General features: G+C 44.4%; 1 protein-coding gene across 1 annotated transcript; it reads right to left on the bottom strand.

Moving 5' to 3' along the window:
* Positions 1-7,427: 7,427 nt before the first annotated feature.
* Positions 7,428-25,061, bottom strand: LOC142475499 (intestinal mucin-like protein). Its single transcript, XM_075581353.1, has 8 exons — positions 24,914-25,061; positions 12,141-12,181; positions 11,753-11,881; positions 10,811-10,909; positions 9,897-10,025; positions 9,624-9,678; positions 9,039-9,165; positions 7,428-7,989 (listed from the first exon to the last, which is right to left on the bottom strand). Exons 1-8 carry the CDS (start codon positions 25,059-25,061, stop codon positions 7,812-7,814), a joined length of 906 nt encoding a protein of 301 aa, XP_075437468.1. The 3' UTR covers positions 7,428-7,811.
* Positions 25,062-27,416: the final 2,355 nt, after the last annotated feature.

Genomic DNA, 27,416 nt, shown 5'->3' with positions numbered 1-27,416 from the left:
CGTATCACACAGCAGATGCTAATGCCAATTATTGACTATGGAGACATAGTATATGGCTCGGCACCTCAAACCCACCTTAGCAAACTTGACACCCTCTACAATTCAATTTGTCGTTTTGTTCTCCAATGCAACTACAACACACATCACTGCGAAATGCTCAAAGAACTAGATTGGTCATCAAGCGAGTCTAGGCGAAAAGTTCACCTTTCCTGTCTTGTCTTTAAATTCTTTATGGGCAAGCTACCCAGCTATCTGAACAAGCTCCTCACCCCTACCACATGCAGCACTTATCAGCTGAGAACAGACTCCAAAAGACTAGTCATGGTCCCAAGGCTCAACAAAGTATCCGGCCGTTCCTCCTTCTCTTACCGTGCACCCCAAAACTGGAACAACCTACCAGAGACTCTCACATCCACCACCAGTTTAAGTTCTTTCAAATCTAAGGCTGTCTCACATTTTAATCTGGTCTGTAACTGTTTCATACACCCATAATATATAATTTCTTTAACTGTGCATGCAATGTCTTGTATATAATGTATACCCTGTTCATTTACTGTATGTAATATGTATTTGTAACCATGTATTATTTGTCTTAACTCTGTGCCCAGGACATACATGAAAACGAGAGGTAACTCTCAATGTATTACTTTCTGGTAAAATATTTTATAAATAAATAAAATAATAAATAATGTGCTAGGTGGAAATATGCAAGGGAGAGATGTAATGTGCTGGGGATGGGGGAGAGGTGCAAGCGAGAGATGTAATGTGCAGGGGGGGAGAGGTGCAAGCGAGAGATGTAATGTGCAGGGGGGGAGAAGTGCAGGGGAGGGATGTAATGTGCAGGGGGTGAGATGTGCAGGGGAGGGATGTAATGTACAGGGGGGAGATGTGCAGGGGAACAATGTAATGTGCAGGGGAGGGGAGATGTGATGTGCAGGGAGGGGGAGAGGAGATGTGATGTGCAGGTGGTGGGGAGAGGAGAGAGGAACTGTGATTTGCAGCGGGGTGATGTGCGGGAGGTGGGGAGAGGAGAGAGGAACTGTGATTTGCAGCGGGGTGATGTGCAGGAGGTGATGTCCGGGGGAGTGATATCATATACTGTATATATGTAACACACTTTTCCCAAGTATTCCCACGAAGGCGAGGAAAGGTGTTCCTGGCGCTCACCTGTGGTAATTAGGACGGACAAACTGGGAGATAGAAAGAGCCCAATTAATAGCACTCTATCGCCATACTGGCTGATTTATGATGAATTTAAAATAAATACTTTATTGAAAATGGATAAAATAATGGGGTGAGCTCTGTAAGTAATATGAACCACCAAAAGGTAACCCTTTTGTATATGTAGGGTTAATTAGCAGTATACTAGAACGTGAGAGCAGAGATCTAAGTAGAAGATCACTGCTCACACCAAGTGATAACTTGAGTACTGATTAGCTTGTAGAGACAACACTCCATATATGAACGGAGGCTGTAACCAAATAGTGCGGATCCAGGTTACAAACAGCCCTTAAAACAGATGATCAAGTGTCTGTAAGCAGCGATCTAAGGATACAGATCGATACAAACACTTAAAGCTCTTAATTAGTATAAACTCTTAATTGGCACTGATTAGAACTCCTATGTAAAAACAAAGGAGACCGCAACGGAATGATTCACTGTGTATGCGGCTAAACAAGTAATGTCAAGCTCTACAAATAAAAGGAGCCGGTAACCACGATGAATCAGTTCACTTCAAAATGGTAAAGTAAAGGCACCACAGGGGGTAGGTATAGTGAAGCCCCCAAAAACTAGTTGGATCACCTCAATAAGAGTCCTGCGGTACTGTTAGTGACCCAGATGAACCAGGAAAAGCTGATGTACTGATTATATTAGTATAAATTGGCATATATATATTAGTAGGAAGTAGGGACAATGCCCAGCTCAGATCAGCTATTATCAGGTTGAGTATTCCCAGTTCGTGCAAAGTACATTGAGCGGGGACCCGCAGGTGTGAAAATCAGGTGTATACAGTCTGCCCAGAAAGGGTACAGGTAACAATGATGTCTCCAAAATATCCCCCCCCCTATAGAGGAGCTTCGTGAGACCGTTGGATCATGGTAATCAGAGCTGTGAACAGTGCAGAGCAGGGCAGCGCAGCTACTGCACCGACACACTTTATTCGAGCAAATACCCGGTATGTACCTGGCAGATACCTGGAATGCGCCGCTCCTCACCTCTGACAAGCCCCGTTGCATTTGCCTTCCCAGCCTGGGTTCATGCCTGGCTGATGGGCGGCTGATCTGTTAAATGATAATGATTAGGATTTAATAGGCTGCAATGCTTCGCGTGTCTACCAGATGGCATAAATTCATGAATTGTAATGCAGTATATATATATATGTACTGTGCAGTATTGCAGCCAACGGGAATAAAATGCTTCAATCCCTGCCGGAAAATAACTCAATGCACTCGGGCAGAAAACAGTCACAAACCTCAATACACCCGGGTATACCCGAATTCGTGGGACTAGCCGAGCTCGAATAAAGTGTGTCGCCAGTGTACTCTTCGTGGGAGTTAGTGTGTGCGGTCAGAATGATCAGTCCTGCGCATGCACATTTGCCGACGTTCGTTTCGCGAGAAAACGCTTTGTCAAGGCCACAAGTAGAAGGAGGTGTCCAATAGCTGCAGGTAAGTTTAAATAGCAGCGTCAATTAAGTCTGATTGCCTCAGTTAACCCTAGGTGTACCACACGCAAGCAGCAATACAGAAGTGTGTTTTAGCCCCTATTGTGCATATTTGCAGTATATTGCGGTGTGGTACTTATGGTACTTATGCCAGCACTCAGTATTACACTCATGCTTTTGGTATTGTGATCAATGTGACTATGGTGACTATGTATTCAGAAATGCCAATGTAAATGATTTGTGTTAGAAAGATGCTACAATGTTACATGAGTGTTGTTGACTCCCTCTAGTATTGGGATAGAGCAGTAAATAGGGGACTTTATACAGAGCCCCTCAGTTATTGAATGCTAAGTGAAACAAAACATATAATCCACGATCGTGTTCACAGTCCTTTAGTAAGTGCCAAGGTGTTAACTGTAGTTCCGGTGAATAGCTCACTGGACATAGTGGGTACCAGATTGACAACTATCAAAGATTAGGAGTAATAGTGAAGGATGTAGTCCACCCAGTAACCAGGAGATGGATAATGATGTGGGCTGAGTCCTGCAATAGGATAAACCCTGGGAGTCATGGGCTTATTAGCCAAAATATCATGACTGATGGGGAATGTGTACAGCAGGGCCCCGCTTCTCGGCGCCCCGCTTTTCGGCAATCCGCTTATCCGGCGGCACCGAGAAGGGGGTCGCATCTTTGAATCAGACTCGCGCATGCGCAGAACGGGTGGTTGCGCCCGACGCGCATGCGCAGGCTGTTGTCTGCGCACGCATACTGTAGTTTGCGCGTGCAGACCGTAGGCCGCGCATGCGCAGAACGGCGAAAACGCCGTTCTGTGCATGCAAAATCACTGAAAATCGCCGGATCCACTTTCCGGGGTTTTTCACTATACGTCAGGCCCCTGGAACGGAACCCGCCGTATTCCCAGGGCCCTGCTGTACTTAAGAACTGTCGACATTGGTGAGTATGATATGTTCAGATGTTATAGCCATTAGATGAAGGGGTGAAAACAAAACCTTCATTTAGACCTTTTGGTGACAAAGTTTTTAAAGTGTATATCCACCTTATGAAGAAGTACTTTATCCCAATCTCCTTTTCTCTGACCAGTTGAGAATTGGTTAATGCCTAAGAATTTTATGGCATTTTGATCACCATTGTGGCATTGATTGATGTGCCTCGCCAGAGGGGTGTCTGTTTTGTTGTGGATGGTACCTATGTGTTCTAGTATACGTTGTTTGAATTTACCTTTAGTCTTGTCCACGTAGATTTTTCCGCATATACTGTACAGACCCCTTGGTAGAATACTCCCAGGCTCTGACAATTGATAAACTTCCGGATTTGATAAGTCCGTGATTTATCCCAATTGTGAAATGTTTTGGTGATGAGGATGTATTGACAGGCCTTGCATCTCTGGCAGCTGTAGGTACCTTGTGGTTTCGGTGGAATACAGGTTCTTGCTGGCATGTCGGTAAAATGACTGTGAACTAGGATGTCCCTGAGATTCCTTGCCCTCCTGCTGACAATCGAGGGGTAATTGTGTATGATCTCTTTTATGTCTGTCAGCTGTGATGACATGCCAGTGTTTTTACAAGATGGTTCTGGTTAGATTCCACAGTTTATTTAAAGTACCAATAAACTGTACCTCTTTGTCATCACATGTAATCTTTTTGTCTATGATTGGATCTCTCCGGGGGAGGTATTTCGCATTTTTGTAGGCGCTTTTGACTACCTTCCTATTGTAACCTCTTTCAAGGAAGCGTGTTGTCATGAGTGATGCTTATGCCTCAAACTCTTTGTTATCACTACTTGATACAATTCTTTTTTAACCGTAGGAATTGGCCTACTGGAATCCCCTGTAATAGGGCCCTAGGGTGATGACTTGAGGCTTCCAAGAGGCTATTTGTAGCTGTCAGTTTATGGAAGATGGTAGTTTCTATGGAGCCTGTGATGGGGAGGAAGGGGTTAATACCTGATTTGCTATGCATTACTGTGGTTGCCCTGTCCCAGACATTTTTGTTCCCAATTTACAAGCCATTCCCTGGCTACCATGTGAAAAGACAAAATGCATTGCTCGCCATACCCTCTAACCGACACATGATAGCAGTATAGAAACCGGCATTTCAATGAGCTGTAGGTATTTTTATGACCGAGCTTCAAAGGGGTTACAATGGGCTGTAGGTATTTTTATGACGGAGCCTCAAAAGGCTCTCACAGATTTAGAGTCCCCCTGTCTAAAAGTGTGTCAGTTATGAAACGACCCAGAGACCATAATGTATACAATACTGGCATACTGATGCACAGCAGATGTCAGGCTAGTGACACCTCTGAGTCAGAAATCAGACACAGTGGCCCCAAATTATGGGTGTAGCCCAGGTATGCTAAGTGACATGGGCGTCAACCTGACCCGTGTGCCCTGCCCACCGGACAGCCTTTTTGACAGGTCTTATGAACTGTGGGTAACTTGGCTATTCGTGTTTTTTTTTGTTCCCACGAGGGGATTGGATCCACATGTTAAAGATAGCTTTGGGCAGTCTATAACTGTGGCTCCCCAGGTATCCCCACGGTGATTCCTGAATTTTAATCCTTGATGTAAAGATGCCCAGCAGCAACCAGTCCAGGAGTGAAGGGGCTAATAACAACATAACCACAGGACTTTTAAAACCAAGGTTGCATTTTTGGCGCTTGCAAGCAAAGGACAATTTCTTTCGTTCCAAGGACAATTTCTTTCGTTCCCTTATCCCAGTGAGTGTTGTTTTAAGTGTATTCTGCAGATGTCGTGTGTTTGTCTATTAAGGAAATAAATCACAATTTATTTTGCAACTTGTTCTGTTCAATCAAGTACCCAGAAATATAAATGTGTTGATAAAAGTTGGTGTCATCGTGACAGAGCCCTCTACCCCCCTAGATATTTTGAGATCTAGAAAATGTATTGTGTTTTTGTCATAGTCAAGTTTGAGATGCAAATTGAACCTATTGGTATTAAGGATGTCTACAAACTCTTTCAGATGCCACTGTGCCCTGCCATACCATTTACACATCGTCGATGAAATGGACCAATAGGACGATGTGTGAAGTGAGATACTCTAAATCTTCTGTGAAGACCACCTTGGACTCTCACCAACCTAAGTACAAGTTGGCGTGGGATAGTGCACACTTGGTGCCCATGGCCGTGCCCTGGGTTTGGTGATAGATTTTGTTTCCAAAAAGGAACTATTTTTTCATGAGTACGAATTCCAATAGATTAATCACAAACATGTTGTGAGATGGAATATAGCTGTCCCCTAATTTTAAGAAAGTGAGAGACAGCCTTAAGACTGTATTGATGGTGTATGCTCGTATACAGGCCTTCAACATCCAGGCTCACTAGGATAGTGTCACTGCTGATAATTACTCCTTCTAATCTTTGTACGACATCTTTGGTGTCACTTAGATAGGAGGGCAGTGCCACCACAAATGGTCTGAGGACATCGTCCACATATGAGCTTGCATGTTCATTGAGGTTACCCACTCCTGAAACGATGGGGTGACCTGGTGGGTGTGTTTTGTTTTTATGTATTTTGGGGAGATTGTAAAAGGTTTTGCTAGAAGAATGTTTTCTACCTCTAAGCATCATGTTCTTTAGGTACTGTCTGTAATATATGTGACTTAAGGTCTCAGAAGAAGTGATAAACTATCCATCCTTTATCTATACTACGAGTGGTTGTGCGCTCTCTTTTTTCCTTTTCCTTTTGATCTGTGTTGCGGAGCCAACAATTTTGAGAGGCAGCAAACCAGAAGTGAACTGGTTATTTGCACTGATATGTTTTCTATTTTTCACTGCATTGTGATTGTCACTAGTTTATATATATATATATATATCACTTCTGTTCACTATTGTGATCACTCACAGCCTGCATGTATTTGCGATATACACCTGGATCACGCATTTTGTGTTTTATATTGTATGGGGTGGTTCTAGACACCATTACACTTATTAGCTGCGCAATTCATATTTGTATTCAGTCACAACAAATTGAGCTCCACTCTAATTGTTTTATAATATTTTTACATGGATACATATACTATACATACATACACATACATTCTCATACTAACTGGAGGGTCCACCCCACAAGAGACTGTGTACCCACACCTCCACTGTGGGAAAGCTGTTAGTCACTGCTCTTCTCTCTGAAATCGCACCACACAAGGCCTTGCATAGCACTACTCAATGCATTGCAGAACCCGATCTCGGAGAGCAGATCAGTGACTCACAGCTCTGTTTCCATAAGGGTAAATGTGCGCGGTCTCTCTATGTTTTACAGAGTCTCGATGGCATGTTGTAGGCTTCTACATTGCACATACATGCATAAATGTGACCTCTGATGTAGAACTTTTATGTGACAAGATTACCCAACAATTACATTCATTTTAAACTTTGTAATATTTATTTAATACTGTGGTGGGATCAAACAATTCAAGTACTGTATGGTCACATCCAAGCAGAATTGTAAATATTAAGAAGTTCAAAAGTAGTGTTTAAAAGTGTAGTGCAATAAGTCTTGAAAAAGTATCATATGATACTGGAACGGTAGATGATATTTACCCTCCTCTGTCTTTTTATTTTGTTGTAATGAGTAGATTACCCTCCATGTACGGGACTGATATTATTTCCTATATAAGCACACCATCTCTTAAATTTCCCACCCAACGCCTCTCCATGCAGTCACAATGAACAAAGTAGTACATTTGCTGGTTATTGCTTTGAACTTTGAAGTTTATTAAAATCTACATTAAATAATAGGACTAACAGAGGAACATAAAAGTAACACTAATAAAGGGTCTCCATCCATCGCTTATCATAGTAGTAGATCCATCTGCACCAAAATCTGGCATGATTACATACATCTTAGAGTTATATCCCTAAAAGCCTTAAGCTATTTCATGGGACTTGCCATTGGGCAATTTGAGAGCTTTGGTCACCACTACACATTTGCAATTTAGAGCCAAGAAGGAATAGGAGAACTCATGTGAAATTCTACTCATTTAGTTTCTAAAATTATAATATAAAGATTTGGGTAGGGAACAAGGGACATTTACAGAAGATGGCTAGCTCTCTGCTCTCATAGCTCTAGTTTCTCTTCTGACTTTCCCTGAAATATTTGGACAATTGTTAGTAGTTCTTCTCAAGGGTACAGATGGCCCCAGCGCAGCCACATCTTATCACATCAGTGTAAGTGTAGCTCTTGCGTTGTCCATTGGTGCACAGCAATTGGACACTCTTCTGTCCCACCTCTAGATCCGTGCAGCAAGTACACTTATGGTCAATGCTGTTCGAAGTCATTGAATACCTGGGAAAATAAAGCATGTGTCAGATATTTGTTTAGATATTAGTGTAGGGTTGAAGTCACCATTATTGGTCTTGAAGAAAACTAGGTACTTTCACAGGTAATGTGTCTCCCTAATGGACAGTTATGACATGTTGTCATAAGTGGATTTAGAACATGAGCTTTAAAAATCTCACAAGTCTTAAAGCTTTACAGTGCCAGGGATCCAGCAGCACCAGAGCGCCATGGGACCTCTAGCACTTCCGGAAGCCAGAAACAAAAGTGGAGGGGGATCCACTGCTGTTTTTATCAAGCTGGCTGCTTCATCAGAATGGTCAACCCACAATCATCTTCCTAGAAAATAAGGAAATGTCTATGACATACCTGGTACGCTACAAGGGTCTCTGGCATGCCAAGACTCATGCTATACAAGACATATCATTAGAGCACTGTAAAGGTTACAGAAAGGTTACAGAAGTGGTGAATGAGTTCTGTAAAACATACTGTGTGGATACTACACTTTGATTTTAAAAAAAAAAAAGGAGGGGAACAAAGTTGAGCTTTTTGTGGGTTTTGGCTTGATATTCACTTTGATTCAAAAATTATTTCCAAAGTTTGACTCGAACTTCGAATTCTCAAACTGCTCGGAATTCAAATCAAATATTTCATCCATGGAATTCAGATTTCAAACACAAGAACGTGCCCATACTTAATTGAAAGTTTAACATTATACATAGTGGGCTGCTACAGTATATGCCGTTGTTGTTCTATGCTATGCTTTTGTTAATTAGCCTATTACTATTATTATTATGCTTGTAAATCTACAGTATTAACTGTTTTGTATATCAGAATTATTTTTAAATCTCTTACTGTCTAAAGGTGTAGAGATTGTTTAGATCCCGTACTTATTAATCATTGAAGCTTGGATCTAATGATATGAGTTTAAAAGCCCTGTATGATCACATTATTTGGAATCCAGTATGTGAGTATGTTGGGCTTGTAGCAATGCTGTAAATGAAGTCCCAGTGTAGTACAGCCCCCTCTGACAGTGAATAGGTGAATAATTGACTTACATGGAAGATCCCATACAGGGGCCTCCGCAGTATGAGAGTTCCACCGCCAGCTCGCAGTCATCTTGTCTCAGGACTGTCACATTCTTTCGAACACCGCAATTTTCTATGACCGTCGGTTTTTCTATTACTTTAATTTATATATTAAAAAAAAAAGTATTAATCAAAGAGGAACTTTCATTCCACAATCAGTTCCCTGGACTTTCTAGGATCTACCGGCACCCATTCACTCAGCTATGTCCTGGAGGTGTACTATGTTCTGAGTCACATCACTTTTGTCTAGCGCTGGTCTTCTCTAGATGTATCACAAGTTACATCCCCAAGTGATGTTCTATCCCAGGGTCAACATGCTCTGGTTTTCCATGCCCATTCCCTTAATTACATATTAAGAAGCCCTATGCTATAGTATGTATGGCTGCCCAATTCTGTTCAGTTGTTCTGTCTTAGAGATGCCATTTTTAATATCCCTTTGCATACCTCCTGAACCATTAAGCCCACTAGTTCACTAATCCATATAGTACCCAAGTTTCCTGAGCCATACAGTCCCGGTGATGATAGACTCTTGTCTACCCCGTATACCCTTCTTACCTGATTTAGGTGTGCATGTCTGACAGCAGCCGTCCTCATCATATTTAAGTGTACTCTAAAACAGACAAGGAGTTTGAGCTTAAAATACTACCACTGTTATGAAGCGGCAAATTCATCTGTATCAAACCAAGTCTGTCCCTTAATTGTCTACTAGGTACAAAGTGTTAAGGTTATTCCAAAAGTGCAATGCAATGGTAAATAACATAATATAGTACATCATAAGCATTACTGTACATGGTCAGACAATGTTAAGTGATTGAGTGTATAACATACCAGGTCACACTTGGCGATGTCCAGATCCTGGCAAACCTTCTTCACCTTGGTCAGGATGGGCTGGCCATTTTCTTCGTTACATTCATAGTAGCTGCAAGTGCTTCCCTTGGGACGATAAGTATCCCCAATCTACAGAATGAAGACAGGACTATGAATCTTCCAGTATCTAATTTAAACCTCCAAGGTGGAAATGATCGGACCTCAAAGTAGTCCAGAGAATGAGCTAATATGAAGTCTGCAACAATTAGGGTTGCCAAGTGGCTTACCCCAAAATACTGGTCACAATGGTGAAAGGTGTGACACGCTCGAGACACATACACAAACCCTCACCTTTCCATGGTGTTTCCTTCTCTCCTTGATTCCACCCCCAGGCTCCTGAAACCTCCTCCTGATTGGTTGCATTACCTAGCAGCAGCCGATGAGGAGCTGCTGGGCAGGAAGCTGCCCAGCCTTATAGCCACAGCTCTGCTCTCTCATTGCTCGGGAAAATTCCATGCCCCCCCCCAAGCCAGTCAGGTCAGTATGTCCGGAGAGGTCATACCGGACACCTACATGTCCAGTATTAACTCTTTTTTTATTACTAAATTAAATTCAGGACAGTCTAGTTCAATACTGGACACCTGGCAACCCTAGCCGACAATGTGTGACTGCCTCATTGTGAGGTAACTACAGTATATGATATAAGGCGCTGTGAAAGAAAATTTAAGAGACTCTAAGGATATAAGGCATCTGACATGTTTGAGGAGATAAGTCTATATTATATAAAATGGTGAAGAAATAATGGGGCATAAATAAGTTTTGTGTTTGCGAGAGTTGAATAGAGCATTGTTAAAATACAGTGTCCCATACATTTTTTAGTTGAGGCTCATGCAATGAGCCTGATACAGTTTTGACACATCTTGCTTAACAGTTACCTTAATGTCTACTTCTGTGTTTTTCTCTCCCTTCATGGTGCATTGTTTGGCCACACACTCACCACAGCACTGCCCTGTCTTCTCCCTGTATACATAACCCTAGGGTAAAAGTTAGAGAGAAGAGTCGATCATGGTGAGAACATACAGTATACAAAACGATCTGCTCATTTAAAAATGTCAGATGAGCAAGAGATGTACAGCTGCAGCGGCCGTTTTTTAAACAAATCACGCGTTGTGTACATCGGAATACCGAAGTCATGACGCAGGATGTCTTCCAACCTTTCCGCCTTAAGACGCGAGTCTGGTTTTTAAACACCTTAAATTGACACAGTAGCACAGTACTGTACACATTGCAATTCATTCATTTCATTGCACCCAAAGAAACAGAATCCATGAAATTCAACAAAGCAATTGCGATAAGCGCAGGTGCCTGGGGCGATTGGCCGCGTTCATGCTGCGTGGAGTACAGCAGAGCACACGAAATCGGCGCCGTGGTTTTTTTGAATACATGCTGCTGCAGCTGTAATTGGTGCCAAAAGGATGTAGTTCAAATATTTGAATTTGAACTATGTAATTATCAATTACATCAGACATATCATAATGCTGTCTCCTGTGCAACATCTGCTGTATCTGAGGTACAGTATCTTCACTGACAACAGAAACCTTATTTAAGCAATACAGAACAGGTGTAGTTGTATTGTATATATGGAGTTCCCTAAAGCTTGTTATGACTTGGCATAAAGCTTCTACATTTATAAAAAGGGAGTATTGGTTCCTTTTTCATTGATAGCCGATATTGACAAGTTTAGAACTGGTCTAGTACCAACTGTGCTCAGGGCGTATAGAACAGGGCTGAATCCACACGTGGTCTTCAGCTAAAAAAGCAGCATGGAATATAAAAGATTCTCATGGAAAAGGTTTTACCGCAAGGAGAGAACTTACTTCCTTGCAGGTCTTCTCACACACAATTGGCTGGCATTTTACAGCATAGAACTCGGATTCCATGTCCATATTGTGGGAGCATTCACACGTCTGACAGGCATCCTTGGGTTGAGGGATGATTGATCCACGCTGAGAAGAAAGAATGGGGTAAAACATTAATTCCCCACCACCTTTAACATTATAGTCCATAAAAGACGTGCAAATTAAAGTCCTCTAGCTGAGAAAAAATATACCAATAATAGTAATACAATATCCCCCCAAAAGAAGACATCTATCTTTAGTTGGGATCTTCATTGTACCGTTGCCAGAGCATTATGAACTAATTATACATGGTAGTCTCCAGCTCAGGTGAGTAGGTATAAAAAGGTATATAATAGCAGTATTTTACCTGGTATACATCATTTCCAACCACGCACACAGAGTCAGGCACTGTTGATAAAAAAGACAAGGTAGGATATAACCACTTATTTTTTTCTTATTTCCATGTTGAACTGTTGGAAGTTGTGCTACCATTTAATGGGTCTTGAGAGGTCTTCATACAGTAGATGAAATAATAGTGTACTCTTTAAACTTTGTTTTCATATAACTTATTCGGTATATTCTGCTCTTTCTTTATAAAAGATTATTTAAATGCTAGAGAATTTAATGGAAATAATGATGCCCTTATTCATCAAAACCCTCATGTGTGAGTGTGGAGTTACTCAGCAGAGGAAGGCACCAAGAAGGAGTTCCTCATCAGATCCATCTCCCTGCGGACGCAGAGATCCTGATGGGGGTGGAGGCGCTGCACTGAATTTAGGTAGGACTCAAGCACACTACCTCAGCGCCTGTCTTGCTGATATCCCCATACCAACAGGGGGAGAGCAGGCAGGGGGGCTCAAAGAAAAAAGATTGTGCACCCCTGGTTTAAATTATTCTGCCATGTCCATATTTGAATTCTGTGATGTTAGAAATCTATTTGGATTCCTGGTATTTCAAATTAGAAGATTATTTCCAACTCTCATTTGAAATGTTTTTTTGATCTGGGAACTGGCATTTTCGGAGAAAAAAAGAAAACGAGTAAAAAATGTCCCAAACATGGTTTAAATGATTCTGCCACGTCCGCCTCTTCATTCCGTGGTCTTAGAAATCTATTTGGAATCCTGAATTTCAAAGCAGGAGATAATTTCAAACTGGGCATTTGGAGAAAAAAATGACTTTAGACCTGACATTTTTAAGAAAAAATTAAATGTTTCAAAAATGTCCCAAACATGGTATAAATGATTCTGCCATGTCCATCTTTTAATTCTGGGGTGTTAGATCTGGGACCCCTTAGGAACTAATCCACATGGTGCTAATGTATCAAAAACACTATTAAAATATATCCCTGCCCCTAATTAAAATGAGGATGCTTGAATTGAGTTCTCTCTATGAGACCGTTTCTACAAGTTGTGAATCCCTTGCATCTGAAACAACCTTTCTTGAGGGCAGTGGTGGATTTGGAGATCCGCTGCCCCTTGGCACTTACATGTGGCGGGCGCCTCCTTGCTGCTACCCTCCTCCTTCCGAATCTCAGCGTTACCAACATGGCGTCGCACAGCGTCGCATTGCCATGGTAATAATAAATAATAATAATAGTTTTGTTCTTGTATAGTGCTGCTAGCTTTACGTAGATAATGCAACATAATGACGTCATTTGACGGTGCGACGTCCCATTGCCATGGCAACGAGAAGCCGTGCAATGTCACGTTGGTGACATCCACAGCGTCATTTGATGCTGCAATTTGGGAGGAGACGGAGGGCGGCCGCCACATGTACAGTAAGTGCCTTTCTATCAGGCCTAATGGGAAATCCACCACTGCTTGAGGGGACTGAGACGACATTGACGAAAAAGATGAAGGTATTTATCCACCGGGTCGCCTTTTATCAATAATTCTTTAAAGTTTTTGTTTCGTCAGAATCCAAGCAGTGGTTCCGTGGTTTCTGCTGTGTAAAGGGGAGCAGCTTCGTGTTGGTATACATATAGATATATAGATGAGCACACAGTGCCACCTTTTGCTTCAAAACCATATAACATAGTCCCCTATAAGCTTATGCTTGCTGCATTTCACAGCATTTGAGCACCCCTTGCTGCATTGGAAGCCCTGTATGTTGGGTGATAATGGTGAAAGGCAGGGTTGCAAACCTGTCTAAGACATGCAAATTAGCATACAGTAATATTTCCATTTGCTATATTGTCATGGAACAGAAATACCCCTGTCTGCCTTTTCTGTTTCAGCCCCCCTTCCCTTGGCAGTTCTGCCTGCTAGCTGCACTAGGATGTCACTTTCCTTGCAGTTCTCTCTCAGTGCAGATGGAATGGATACATTATGTATCTCTTTTTCCTTCCAGTCTGTCATACCCCTGGTTGCTCTGGCAACTTCTCCAGTCCTCCTAGTTTTGGGCTTTCCCATTTTCCCCCCTGTCTTTTGCTGACAGTTAGTGCAGTCTCACTGAACCTTTAGTGTGACCCTTGCCCCTCACTTCCTTTTCCACCATTACCTCTGGATGAGTGAGCACTGCTGTATACTCCTATATGGTAGGATTATCTTCTCACCTGCCCTTAACTACCAAGGCACCCACAGAGAGACACTATTCATACATCTACATCTCTTCACAAGTGACTGTATTTTATGCTACTTTCCCCAAATAAAGTAAAGAAAAGAAACAGAACTTGTTGTGCTTGGAAAAGAGGGCAGAGTTGACACTATCTGAGCTAAATTATCTTACACATGACCCCTGGCTTCCAGAATATATATGCTTTACTGTGGAGGGTTTTTGTCACTTTTTTTACCCACCATAACTTAACTAAGTGTGGTGAAACCTATCCGATGTTTCGTTTTGCAAAGCCAGTATAACCAACACCACACTGATGAGACCCATTAAGGTTGAAACGGCTGTCTGTGGGTGGGTTTACTGGCTATGCATCATAACCCAGGCTTTGCTCAAAGCTGTCAAATGCAGCAAGCATAAGCTTATAGGGGACCCTGCTATATGGTTTTGAAGCAAAAGGTGGCACTGTGCTCATTTGCATGTGATTTCCCACAATTCCTTGCTGCAGTGGAAGTGCTGAGTGCTGTGTGATAATGGTGAAAGGCAGGGTTGCAGACCTGTCTATGACATGCAAATGAGCATACAGTAATATTTCCATTTGATATATATATTATAGCCTACGTCTCATCACTGGCTTATATTGGGAACCAACACAAAGTTGCTCCCCTTTACACAGCCGAAACCACTGAACCACTGTTTGGTCGCCAACAGTCTCGCCCCCAGTGGTGATGGCAGTATAGCTCGCCCAATCAGGGACTCCAACAGTGGAAGTGGGAGGAGCCGAGCGTGTGTGGAGGGGATGATGTGGTATGCAGGGGAGAGATGTAATGTGCTGAGAGTGGGGATATATGTAATATGTTTGGGATGGGGGAGTGGTGCAGTGGAGAGATATGCAGGGGAGAGATGTAATGTGCAGGGGAGAGATGTAATGTGGTGAGGGGGAGATATGCAGGGGAGAGATGTAATATGCTGGAGAGAGATGTAATATGCTGGGGAGAGATGTAATGTGGTGGGGGGGGGGAGATATGCAGGGGACAGATGTAATGTGCTGGGGAGAGATGTAATGTGGTGGTGGGGGGGAGAGATATGCAGGGGAGAGATATAATGTGCTGGGGAGAGATGTAATGTGCTGGGGAGAGATGTAATGTGGTGGGGGGGGGAGATATGCAGGGGAGAGATGTAATGTGCTGGGGAGAGATGTAATGTGGTGGTGGGGGGGAGAGATATGCAGGGGAGAGATATAATGTGCTGGGGACAGATGTAATGTGCTGGGGAGAGATGTAATGTGGTGGGGGGGGGGAGATATGCAGGGGAGAGATGTAATGTGCTGGGGAGAGATGTAATGTGGTGGTGGGGGGGAGAGATATGCAGGGGAGAGATATAATGTGCTGGGGAGAGATGTAATGTGCTGGGGAGAGATGTAATGTGGTGGGGGGGGGGAGATATGCAGGGGAGAGATGTAATGTGCTGGGGAGAGATGTAATGTGCTGGAGAGAGCTATGCAGGGGAGAGATGTAATGTGGTGGGGGGGGGGAGATATGCAGGGAAGAGATGTAATGTGGTGGGGGGGGGGAGATATGCAGGGGAGAGATGTAATGTGCAGGGGAGAGATGTAATGTGGTGGTGGGGGGGAGAGATATGCAGGGGAGAGATATAATGTGCTGGGGAGAGATGTAATGTGCTGGGGAGAGATGTAATGTGGTGGGGGGGGGGGGAGATATGCAGGGGAGAGATGTAATGTGCTGGGGAGAGATGTAATGTGCTGGAGAGAGCTATGCAGGGGAGAGATGTAATGTGGTGGGGGGGGAGATATGCAGGGAAGAGATGTAATGTGGTGGGGGGGGAGATATGCAGGGGAGAGATGTAATGTGCAGGGGAGGGGGGAGATATGCAGGGGAGAGATGTAATGTGCAGGGGAGGGGGGAGATATGCAGGGGAGAGATGTACAGTAATGTGCAGGGGGGAAGATGTGATGTGCTGGGGAGGGGATGCGGTGCAGGGGAGAGATGTAATGTGCTGGGGAGGGGGATGAGGTGCAGGGGAGAGATGTAATGTGTTGGGGAGGGGGAAGAGGTGCAGGGGAGAGATGTAATGTGTTGGGGAGGGGGAAGAGGTGCAGGGGAGAGATGTAATGTGCAGGGGGAAGATGTGATGTGCAGGGAGGGGGAGAGAAGATGTGATGTGCAGGGGGGAAGATGTGATGTCAGGGAAGGAGAGAGGAGGTGTGATGTGCAGGGAAGGGGAGAGGAGGTGTGATGTGCAGGGAAGGGGAGAGGAGATGTGATGTGCAGGGGGTGGGGAGAGGAGATGTGATGTGCAGGGGGTGGGGAGAGGAGATGTGATATGCAGGGGGGTGAGAGGTGCATGAGAGAGATGTAATGTGCTGAGGGGGAGATATGCAAGGGAGAGATGTAATGTGCTGGGGAGATATGTCATGTGCTGGGGGGGGGATATGCAGGGGAGAGATGTAATGTGCTGGGGGGAGAGATATGCAGGGGAGAGATGTAATGTGCTGGGGGGAGAGATATGCAGGGGAGAGATGTAATGTGCTTGGGGGAGAGATATGCAGGGGAGAGATGTAATGTGCTAGGGGGAGAGATATGCAGGGGAGATATGTAATGTGCTGGGGAGGGGGAGAGGTCAGGGGAGAGATAAAATGTGCTGGGGAGGGGGGAGAGGTGTAGGGGAGAGATGTAATGTGCTGGGGAGGGGAAGAGGTGCAGGGGAGAGATGTAATGTGCAGGGAGGGGGAGAGGAGATATGATGTGCAGGGGGTGGGGCGAGGAGATGTGATGTGCAGGGGGTGGGGAGAGGAGATGTGATATGCATGGGGGGGTAAGAGGTGCATGGGAGAGATGTAATGTGCTGGGGAGAGATGTAATGTGGTGGTGGGGGGGAGAGATATGCAGGGGAGAGATATAATGTGCTGGGGAGAGATGTAATGTGCTGGGGAGAGATGTAATGTGGTGGGGGGGGGGGAGATATGCAGGGGAGAGATGTAATGTGCTGGGGAGAGATGTAATGTGGTGGTGGGGGGGAGAGATATGCAGGGGAGAGATATAATGTGCTGGGGACAGATGTAATGTGCTGGGGAGAGATGTAATGTGGTGGGGGGGGGGAGATATGCAGGGGAGAGATGTAATGTGCTGGGGAGAGATGTAATGTGGTGGTGGGGGGGGATATGCAGGGGAGAGATGTAATGTGCTGGGGAGAGATGTAATGTGCTGGGGAGAGATGTAATGTGGTGGTGGGGGGAGAGATATGCAGGGGAGAGATATAATGTGCTGGTGAGAGATGTAATGTGCTGGGGAGAGATGTAATGTGGTGGGGGGGGGGGAGATATGCAGGGGAGAGATGTAATGTGCTGGGGAGAGATGTAATGTGCTGGAGAGAGCTATGCAGGGGAGAGATGTAATGTGGTGGGGGGGAGATATGCAGGGAAGAGATGTAATGTGGTGGGGGGGGGAGATATGCAGGGGAGAGATGTAATGTGGTGGGGGGGGGAGATATGCAGGGGAGGGGGGAGATATGCAGGGGAGAGATGTAATGTGCAGGGGAGGGGGGAGATATGCAGGGGAGAGATGTACAGTAATGTGCAGGGGGGAAGATGTGATGTGCTGGGGAGGGGGATGCGGTGCAGGGGAGAGATGTAATGTGCTGGGGAGGGGGATGAGGTGCAGGGGAGAGATGTAATGTGTTGGGGAGGGGGAAGAGGTGCAGGGGAGAGATGTAATGTGCAGGGGGAAGATGTGATGTGCAGGGAGGGGGAGAGAAGATGTGATGTGCAGGGGGGAAGATGTGATGTCAGGGAAGGAGAGAGGAGATGTGATGTGCAGGGGGTGGGGAGAGGAGATGGGATGTGCAGGGGGTGGGGAGAGGAGATGTGATATGCAGGGGGGTGAGAGGTGCATGAGAGAGATGTAATGTGCTGAGGGGGAGATATGCAAGGGAGAGATGTAATGTGCTGGGGAGATATGTCATGTGCTGGGGGGGGATATGCAGGGGAGAGATGTAATGTGCTGGGGGGAGAGATATGCAGGGGAGAGATGTAATGTGCTTGGGGGAGAGATATGCACGGGAGAGATGTAATGTGCTAGGGGGAGAGATATGCAGGGGAGATATGTAATGTGCTGGGGAGGGGGAGAGGTCAGGGGAGAGATAAAATGTGCTGGGGAGGGGGGAGAGGTGTAGGGGAGAGATGTAATGTGCTGGGGAGGGGAAGAGGTGCAGGGGAGAGATGTAATGTGCAGGGAGGGGGAGAGGAGATATGATGTGCAGGGGGTGGGGCGAGGAGATGTGATGTGCAGGGGGTGGGGAGAGGAGATGTGATATGCATGGGGGGGTAAGAGGTGCATGGGAGAGATGTAATGTGCTGAGGGGGAGATATGCAAGGGAGAGATGTAATGTGCTGGGTGGGGGGATATATGTAATGTGCTGGGTTGGGGGGAGAGGTGCAGGAGAGAGATTTCTACTCATACTATTACTCTCTTTAGCACGTGATATTGAACCTAACCCAGGTCCTACCATTTCAACTCTGTCCCATGCCCCTGAGAATTCCACCTTTAAATTCCAAAAAGGGCTATCTGTCGCCCATATAAATATCCGGAGCCTACTGCCCAAACTGGACGAACTAAGGGCATGGAGCCTTATGCATAAACCCAAAGCCATCATTCTTACAGAATCATGGCTAACCCCTAAAACCCCTGATGCAAATATCGCCATTCAGGGATACTCCATTTGTAGGAGAGATAGGTCAAAGAGAGGAGGAGGGGTGTTATTTTATATTGCAGACACCTTACAATTTACACTGTTAAATTGCCCCCAAGCCCACCCTCTTTTGAAATTCTAGTTGGCAAAATCTGCCTGCCCTTTTCTAAGCCCATCTTGCTCGCTGGCATCTACCGCCCCCCTAAAGCCCCTCTACAATCCCTGACTGATATCACCCAGTTTCTTGGCTCCATTTCCTCTCTGAATGAGAAGAGTGAGCTGCTAGTTCTTGGGGATTTCAACTTCAATTGGCTTGACCCTAAAAACCACAAAATCCAGATACAACTCAAGTCACTTAACCTAACGCAACTCGTTTCCCAACCCACACGGACAAACCTGAAATCGCATAACCATTCCTTGCTAGACTGGATTCTTTCCTCAAACCCCAGCAGAATCCAATCCTCTGGCATCCTTCCTGATATTTTCAGTGACCATGCAATAGTGTACTGTGTAAGGAAAATTAAACCGCCCCATTCAGCCCTAAAGTTCTCCTCACTAGAACATTTAAAAACTTTAACCCACAACAGTTTCTGGATGACCTTACCAACTGCCCATGGCACAGAATCGATTTAATTCCCGACCCTGATTCTGCGCTCAACTATTTCCAATCCGAGTTCTTAAAAATCTGCGATACCCGTGCTCCCCTATGAAAATAAGGGTATGGGCGCCCACCTTCCATGGGTTACAACTGACCTTATTGCACTCTACCAGCTCAGGGATACCTTGTGGAAAAGCTACAAAGTAACTGGCACTACCAAGGATCTCAATCACTACAGATGCCTGCGGAACATGTGCACAAGGCAAACAAGGCACGCAAAAGCACACTATTACTCTGACAATCTCCACCAAAATACATCAAATCCAGCTAACTTCTGGAAGGTTATCAACAATATATTCCAGCCTTCTAACCATCAACAACCAAGTATTATCACTAAGGGAGATATTACTCTGACAAACCCCACTGACATTGCAAATGCATTTAATGATTACTTTGTGGGGTGTGCCACTAACTTATTAGCAAAACGCAGCCCAAACCACAAACCTGAATCTCATCCTGGGAGTACCCACATAGCCCCACCCCCTCCCAACACTGCCCACAATTTTCAATTTGGCCCAGTATCTGAAGAGGAGATTATACATGCGCTCCTCAAACTAAAACTAAGCAGCCAATGCAGACCCAACTTACTACCATCTAGGTTCCTACGACTTGGTGCCCCAGCCATTGCCAAACCAATTGCTTCCATAGTCAACTCTATCCTGTCTGCAGGCCATATCCCTAAGACCTGAAAAACTGCTAGAGTTGTCCCAATCTTCAAAAGTGGGGACAAAAACACTGTCTCAAAGCTACAGGCCAATCTCACTTCTCCCAATTCTATTCAAAGTCATGGAAAAATGTGTCCACTCCCAATTAAGCGATTACTATACCAAGACAAATTTCCCTAGCCAATTCCAATCTGGCTTTCGTCCCAAACACTCCACCGTAACTACTCTGCTAAAAGTTTGCAATGAAATCCAGTGTGGAATGGAACAGGGACAACTCACTGGTGCAGTATTCCTAGATTTTGCAAAGGCTTTTGATACAGTTGATCATGCTATCCTGCTTAACAAACTCCAGAGCTCTGGAATAAGGAAGCATGCGTTAAACTGGTTTCAGTCCTACCTATCAGGTAGATCCCAACATGTGTCCATCTCAGGCTCTAACTCCAACCCCCTGGATATCACCAGTGGTGTCCCGCAAGGCTCTGTTCTGGGGCCCCTACTCTTCTCAGTGTTCATTAATGATCTTCCCACAGCTTCTAAGGATGCCTCAATACACATGTATGCAGATGACACAATCCTATATGAACACAGCCATAGCCTCTCTGACCTTCAACACATACTTCAGTCTGACTTTTTGAAACTCGACAACTGGATTTCCCAAAACAAACTGTTTTTAAACACTGACAAGACTGTAACAATGGTATTTGGGACCAAGACTAAATTTTTAAAGCTTCCAGCGACTGAGCTCCAGATTAGAACCAACGCAAACACCACCCTAACCCCTGTCACTAGTTTTAAATACCTGGGCTTATGGTTTGACTCCCACTTAACATTCGGGATGCACAGTGATACCCTGACAACCAAGACCAAACTAGGGGTACTTTACAGGAACAAATCTTCCCTAAGTCTCCTGGTCAGAAAGCGTATCACACAGCAGATGCTAATGCCAATTATTGACTATGGAGACATAGTATATGGCTCGGCACCTCAAACCCACCTTAGCAAACTTGACACCCTCTACAATTCAATTTGTCGTTTTGTTCTCCAATGCAACTACAACACACATCACTGCGAAATGCTCAAAGAACTAGATTGGTCATCAAGCGAGTCTAGGCGAAAAGTTCACCTTTCCTGTCTTGTCTTTAAATTCTTTATGGGCAAGCTACCCAGCTATCTGAACAAGCTCCTCACCCCTACCACATGCAGCACTTATCAGCTGAGAACAGACTCCAAAAGACTAGTCATGGTCCCAAGGCTCAACAAAGTATCCGGCCGTTCCTCCTTCTCTTACCGTGCACCCCAAAACTGGAACAACCTACCAGAGACTCTCACATCCACCACCAGTTTAAGTTCTTTCAAATCTAAGGCTGTCTCACATTTTAATCTGGTCTGTAACTGTTTCATACACCCATAATATATAATTTCTTTAACTGTGCATGCAATGTCTTGTATATAATGTATACCCTGTTCATTTACTGTATGTAATATGTATTTGTAACCATGTATTATTTGTCTTAACTCTGTGCCCAGGACATACATGAAAACGAGAGGTAACTCTCAATGTATTACTTTCTGGTAAAATATTTTATAAATAAATAAAATAATAAATAATGTGCTAGGTGGAAATATGCAAGGGAGAGATGTAATGTGCTGGGGATGGGGGAGAGGTGCAAGCGAGAGATGTAATGTGCAGGGGGGGAGAAGTGCAGGGGAGGGATGTAATGTGCAGGGGGTGAGATGTGCAGGGGAGGGATGTAATGTACAGGGGGGAGATGTGCAGGGGAACAATGTAATGTGCAGGGGAGGGGAGATGTGATGTGCAGGGAGGGGGAGAGGAGATGTGATGTGCAGGTGGTGGGGAGAGGAGAGAGGAACTGTGATTTGCAGCGGGGTGATGTGCGGGAGGTGGGGAGAGGAGAGAGGAACTGTGATTTGCAGCGGGGTGATGTGCAGGAGGTGATGTCCGGGGGAGTGATATCATATACTGTATATATGTAACACACTTTTCCCAAGTATTCCCACGAAGGCGAGGAAAGGTGTTCCTGGCGCTCACCTGTGGTAATTAGGACGGACAAACTGGGAGATAGAAAGAGCCCAATTAATAGCACTCTATAGCCATACTGGCTGATTTATGATGAATTTAAAATAAATACTTTATTGAAAATGGATAAAATAATGGGGTGAGCTCTGTAAGTAATATGAACCACCAAAAGGTAACCCTTTTGTATATGTAGGGTTAATTAGCAGTATACTAGAACGTGAGAGCAGAGATCTAAGTAGAAGATCACTGCTCACACCAAGTGATAACTTGAGTACTGATTAGCTTGTAGAGACAACACTCCATATATGAACGGAGGCTGTAACCAAATAGTGCGGATCCAGGTTACAAACAGCCCTTAAAACAGATGATCAAGTGTCTGTAAGCAGCGATCTAAGGATACAGATCGATACAAACACTTAAAGCTCTTAATTAGTATAAACTCTTAATTGGCACTGATTAGAACTCCTATGTAAAAACAAAGGAGACCGCAACGGAATGATTCACTGTGTATGCGGCTAAACAAGTAATGTCAAGCTCTACAAATAAAAGGAGCCGGTAACCACGATGAATCAGTTCACTTCAAAATGGTAAAGTAAAGGCACCACAGGGGGTAGGTATAGTGAAGCCCCCAAAAACTAGTTGGATCACCTCAATAAGAGTCCTGCGGTACTGTTAGTGACCCAGATGAACCAGGAAAAGCTGATGTACTGATTATATTAGTATAAATTGGCATATATATATTAGTAGGAAGTAGGGACAATGCCCAGCTCAGATCAGCTATTATCAGGTTGAGTATTCCCAGTTCGTGCAAAGTACATTGAGCGGGGACCCGCAGGTGTGAAAATCAGGTGTATACAGTCTGCCCAGAAAGGGTACAGGTAACAATGATGTCTCCAAAATATCCCCCCCCCTATAGAGGAGCTTCGTGAGACCGTTGGATCATGGTAATCAGAGCTGTGAACAGTGCAGAGCAGGGCAGCGCAGCTACTCTTCGTGGGAGTTAGTGTGTGCGGTCAGAATGATCAGTCCTGCGCATGCACATTTGCCGACGTTCGTTTCGCGAGAAAACGCTTTGTCAAGGCCACAAGTAGAAGGAGGTGTCCAATAGCTGCAGGTAAGTTTAAATAGCAGCGTCAATTAAGTCTGATTGCCTCAGTTAACCCTAGGTGTACCACACGCAAGCAGCAATACAGAAGTGTGTTTTAGCCCCTATTGTGCATATTTGCAGTGTATTGCGGTGTGGTACTTATGGTACTTATGCCAGCACTCAGTATTACACTCATGCTTTTGGTATTGTGATCAATGTGACTATGGTGACTATGTATTCAGAAATGCCAATGTAAATGATTTGTGTTAGAAAGATGCTACAATGTTACATGAGTGTTGTTGACTCCCTCTAGTATTGGGATAGAGCAGTAAATAGGGGACTTTATACAGAGCCCCTCAGTTATTGAATGCTAAGTGAAACAAAACATATAATCCACGATCGTGTTCACAGTCCTTTAGTAAGTGCCAAGGTGTTAACTGTAGTTCCGGTGAATAGCTCACTGGACATAGTGGGTACCAGATTGACAACTATCAAAGATTAGGAGTAATAGTGAAGGATGTAGTCCACCCAGTAACCAGGAGATGGATAATGATGTGGGCTGAGTCCTGCAATAGGATAAACCCTGGGAGTCATGGGCTTATTAGCCAAAATATCATGACTGATGGGGAATGTGTACAGCAGGGCCCCGCTTCTCGGCGCCCCGCTTTTCGGCGATCCGCTTATCCGGCGGCACCGAGAAGGGGGTCGCATCTTTGAATCAGACTCGCGCATGCGCAGAACGGGTGGTTGCGCCCGACGCGCATGCGCAGGCTGTTGTCTGCGCACGCATACTGTAGTTTGCGCGTGCAGACCATAGGCTGCGCATGCGCAGAACTGCGTTCTGTGCATGCAAAATCACTGAAAATCGCCGGATCCACTTTCCGGGGTTTTTCACTATACGTCAGGCCCCTGGAACGGAACCCGCCGTATTCCCAGGGCCCTGCTGTACTTAAGAACTGTCGACATTGGTGAGTATGATATGTTCAGATGTTATAGCCATTAGATGAAGGGGTGAAAACAAAACCTTCATTTAGACCTTTTGGTAACAAAGTTTTTAAAGTGTATATCCACCTTATGAAGAAGTACTTTATCCCAATCTCCTTTTCTCTGACCAGTTGAGAATTGGTTAATGCCTAAGAATTTTATGGCATTTTGATCACCATTGTGGCATTGATTGATGTGCCTCGCCAGAGGGGTGTCTGTTTTGTTGTGGATGGTACCTATGTGTTCTAGTATACGTTGTTTGAATTTACCTTTAGTCTTGTCCACGTAGATTTTTCCGCATATACTGTACAGACCCCTTGGTAGAATACTCCCAGGCTCTGACAATTGATAAACTTCCGGATTTGATAAGTCCGTGATTTATCCCAATTTTGAAATGTTTTGGTGATGAGGATGTATTGACAGGCCTTGCATCTCTGGCAGCTGTAGGTACCTTGTGGTTTCGGTGGAATACAGGTTCTTGCTGGCATGTCGGTAAAATGACTGTGAACTAGGATGTCCCTGAGATTCCTTGCCCTCCTGCTGACAATCGAGGGGTAATTGTGTATGATCTCTTTTATGTCTGTCAGCTGTGATGACATGCCAGTGTTTTTACAAGATGGTTCTGGTTAGATTCCACGGTTTATTTAAAGTACCAATAAACCGTACCTCTTTGTCATCACATGTAATCTTTTTGTCTATGATTGGATCTCTCCGGGGGAGGTATTTCGCATTTTTGTAGGCGCTTTTGACTACCTTCCTATTGTAACCTCTTTCAAGGAAGCGTGTTGTCATGAGTGATGCTTATGCCTCAAACTCTTTGTTATCACTACTTGATACAATTCTTTTTTAACCGTAGGAATTGGCCTACTGGAATCCCCTGTAATAGGGCCCTAGGGTGATGACTTGAGGCTTCCAAGAGGCTATTTGTAGCTGTCAGTTTATGGAAGATGGTAGTTTCTATGGAGCCTGTGACGGGGAGGAAGGGGTTAATACCTGATTTGCTATGCATTACTGTGGTTGCCCTGTCCCAGACATTTTTGTTCCCAATTTACAAGCCATTCCCTGGCTACCATGTGAAAAGACAAAATGCATTGCTCGCCATACCCTCTAACCGACACATGATAGCAGTATAGAAACCGGCATTTCAATGAGCTGTAGGTATTTTTATGACCGAGCTTCAAAGGGGTTACAATGGGCTGTAGGTATTTTTATGACGGAGCCTCAAAAGGCTCTCACAGATTTAGAGTCCCCCTGTCTAAAAGTGTGTCAGTTATGAAACGACCCAGAGACCATAATGTATACAATACTGGCATACTGATGCACAGCAGATGTCAGGCTAGTGACACCTCTGAGTCAGAAATCAGACACAGTGGCCCCAAATTATGGGTGTAGCCCAGGTATGCTAAGTGACATGGGCGTCAACCTGACCCGTGTGCCCTGCCCACCGGACAGCCTTTTTGACAGGTCTTATGAACTGTGGGTAACTTGGCTATTCGTGTTTTTTTTTGTTCCCACGAGGGGATTTGATCCACATGTTAAAGATAGCTTTGGGCAGTCTATAACTGTGGCTCCCCAGGTATCCCCACGGTGATTCCTGAATTTTAATCCTTGATGTAAAGATGCCCAGCAGCAACCAGTCCAGGAGTGAAGGGGCTAATAACAACATAACCACAGGACTTTTAAAACCAAGGTTGCATTTTTGGCGCTTGCAAGCAAAGGACAATTTCTTTCGTTCCAAGGACAATTTCTTTCGTTCCCTTATCCCAGTGAGTGTTGTTTTAAGTGTATTCTGCAGATGCCGTGTGTTTGTCTATTAAGGAAATAAATCACAATTTATTTTGCAACTTGTTCTGTTCAATCAAGTACCCAGAAATATAAATGTGTTGATAAAAGTTGGTGTCATCGTGACAGAGCCCTCTACCCCCCTAGATATTTTGAGATCTAGAAAATGTATTGTGTTTTTGTCATAGTCAAGTTTGAGATGCAAATTGAACCTATTGGTATTAAGGATGTCTACAAACTCTTTCAGATGCCACTGTGCCCTGCCATACCATTTACACATCGTCGATGAAATGGACCAATAGGACGATGTGTGAAGTGAGATACTCTAAATCTTCTGTGAAGACCACCTTGGACTCTCACCAACCTAAGTACAAGTTGGCGTGGGATAGTGCACACTTGGTGCCCATGGCCGTGCCCTGGGTTTGGTGATAGATTTTGTTTCCAAAAAGGAACTATTTTTTCATGAGTACGAATTCCAATAGATTAATCACAAACATGTTGTGAGATGGAATATAGCTGTCCCCTAATTTTAAGAAAGTGAGAGACAGCCTTAAGACTGTATTGATGGTGTATGCTCGTATACAGGCCTTCAACATCCAGGCTCACTAGGATAGTGTCACTGCTGATAATTACTCCTTCTAATCTTTGTACGACATCTTTGGTGTCACTTAGATAGGAGGGCAGTGCCACCACAAATGGTCTGAGGACATCGTCCACATATGAGCTTGCATGTTCATTGAGGTTACCCACTCCTGAAACGATGGGGTGACCTGGTGGGTGTGTTTTGTTTTTATGTATTTTGGGGAGATTGTAAAAGGTTTTGCTAGAAGAATGTTTTCTACCTCTAAGCATCATGTTCTTTAGGTACTGTCTGTAATATATGTGACTTAAGGTCTCAGAAGAAGTGATAAACTATCCATCCTTTATCTATACTACGAGTGGTTGTGCGCTCTCTTTTTTCCTTTTCCTTTTGATCTGTGTTGCGGAGCCAACAATTTTGAGAGGCAGCAAACCAGAAGTGAACTGGTTATTTGCACTGATATGTTTTCTATTTTTCACTGCATTGTGATTGTCACTAGTTTATATATATATATATATATATACCACTTCTGTTCACTATTGTGATCACTCACAGCCTGCATGTATTTGCGATATACACCTGGATCACGCAT

This window comes from Ascaphus truei, unplaced genomic scaffold, assembly GCF_040206685.1.
Source record: "Ascaphus truei isolate aAscTru1 unplaced genomic scaffold, aAscTru1.hap1 HAP1_SCAFFOLD_1255, whole genome shotgun sequence".
NCBI lineage: Eukaryota > Metazoa > Chordata > Amphibia > Anura > Ascaphidae > Ascaphus > Ascaphus truei.
This window is presented reverse-complemented; position numbering and strand designations above follow the sequence as displayed.

Excerpts from the sequence above, each read along its gene's own strand:
- LOC142475499 (XM_075581353.1), bottom strand. The coding sequence starts at position 25,061 with ATGTCATCACAGCTGACAGACATAAAAGAGATCATACACAATTACCCC. Across the intron at positions 11,882-12,140 it reads TTGGAAATGATGTATACCAG|CGTGGATCAATCATCCCTCA; the intron begins GTAAAATACTGC and ends CTTTCTTCTCAG. Across the intron at positions 9,679-9,896 it reads ACATCGCCAAGTGTGACCTG|AGTACACTTAAATATGATGA; the intron begins GTATGTTATACA and ends TGTCTGTTTTAG.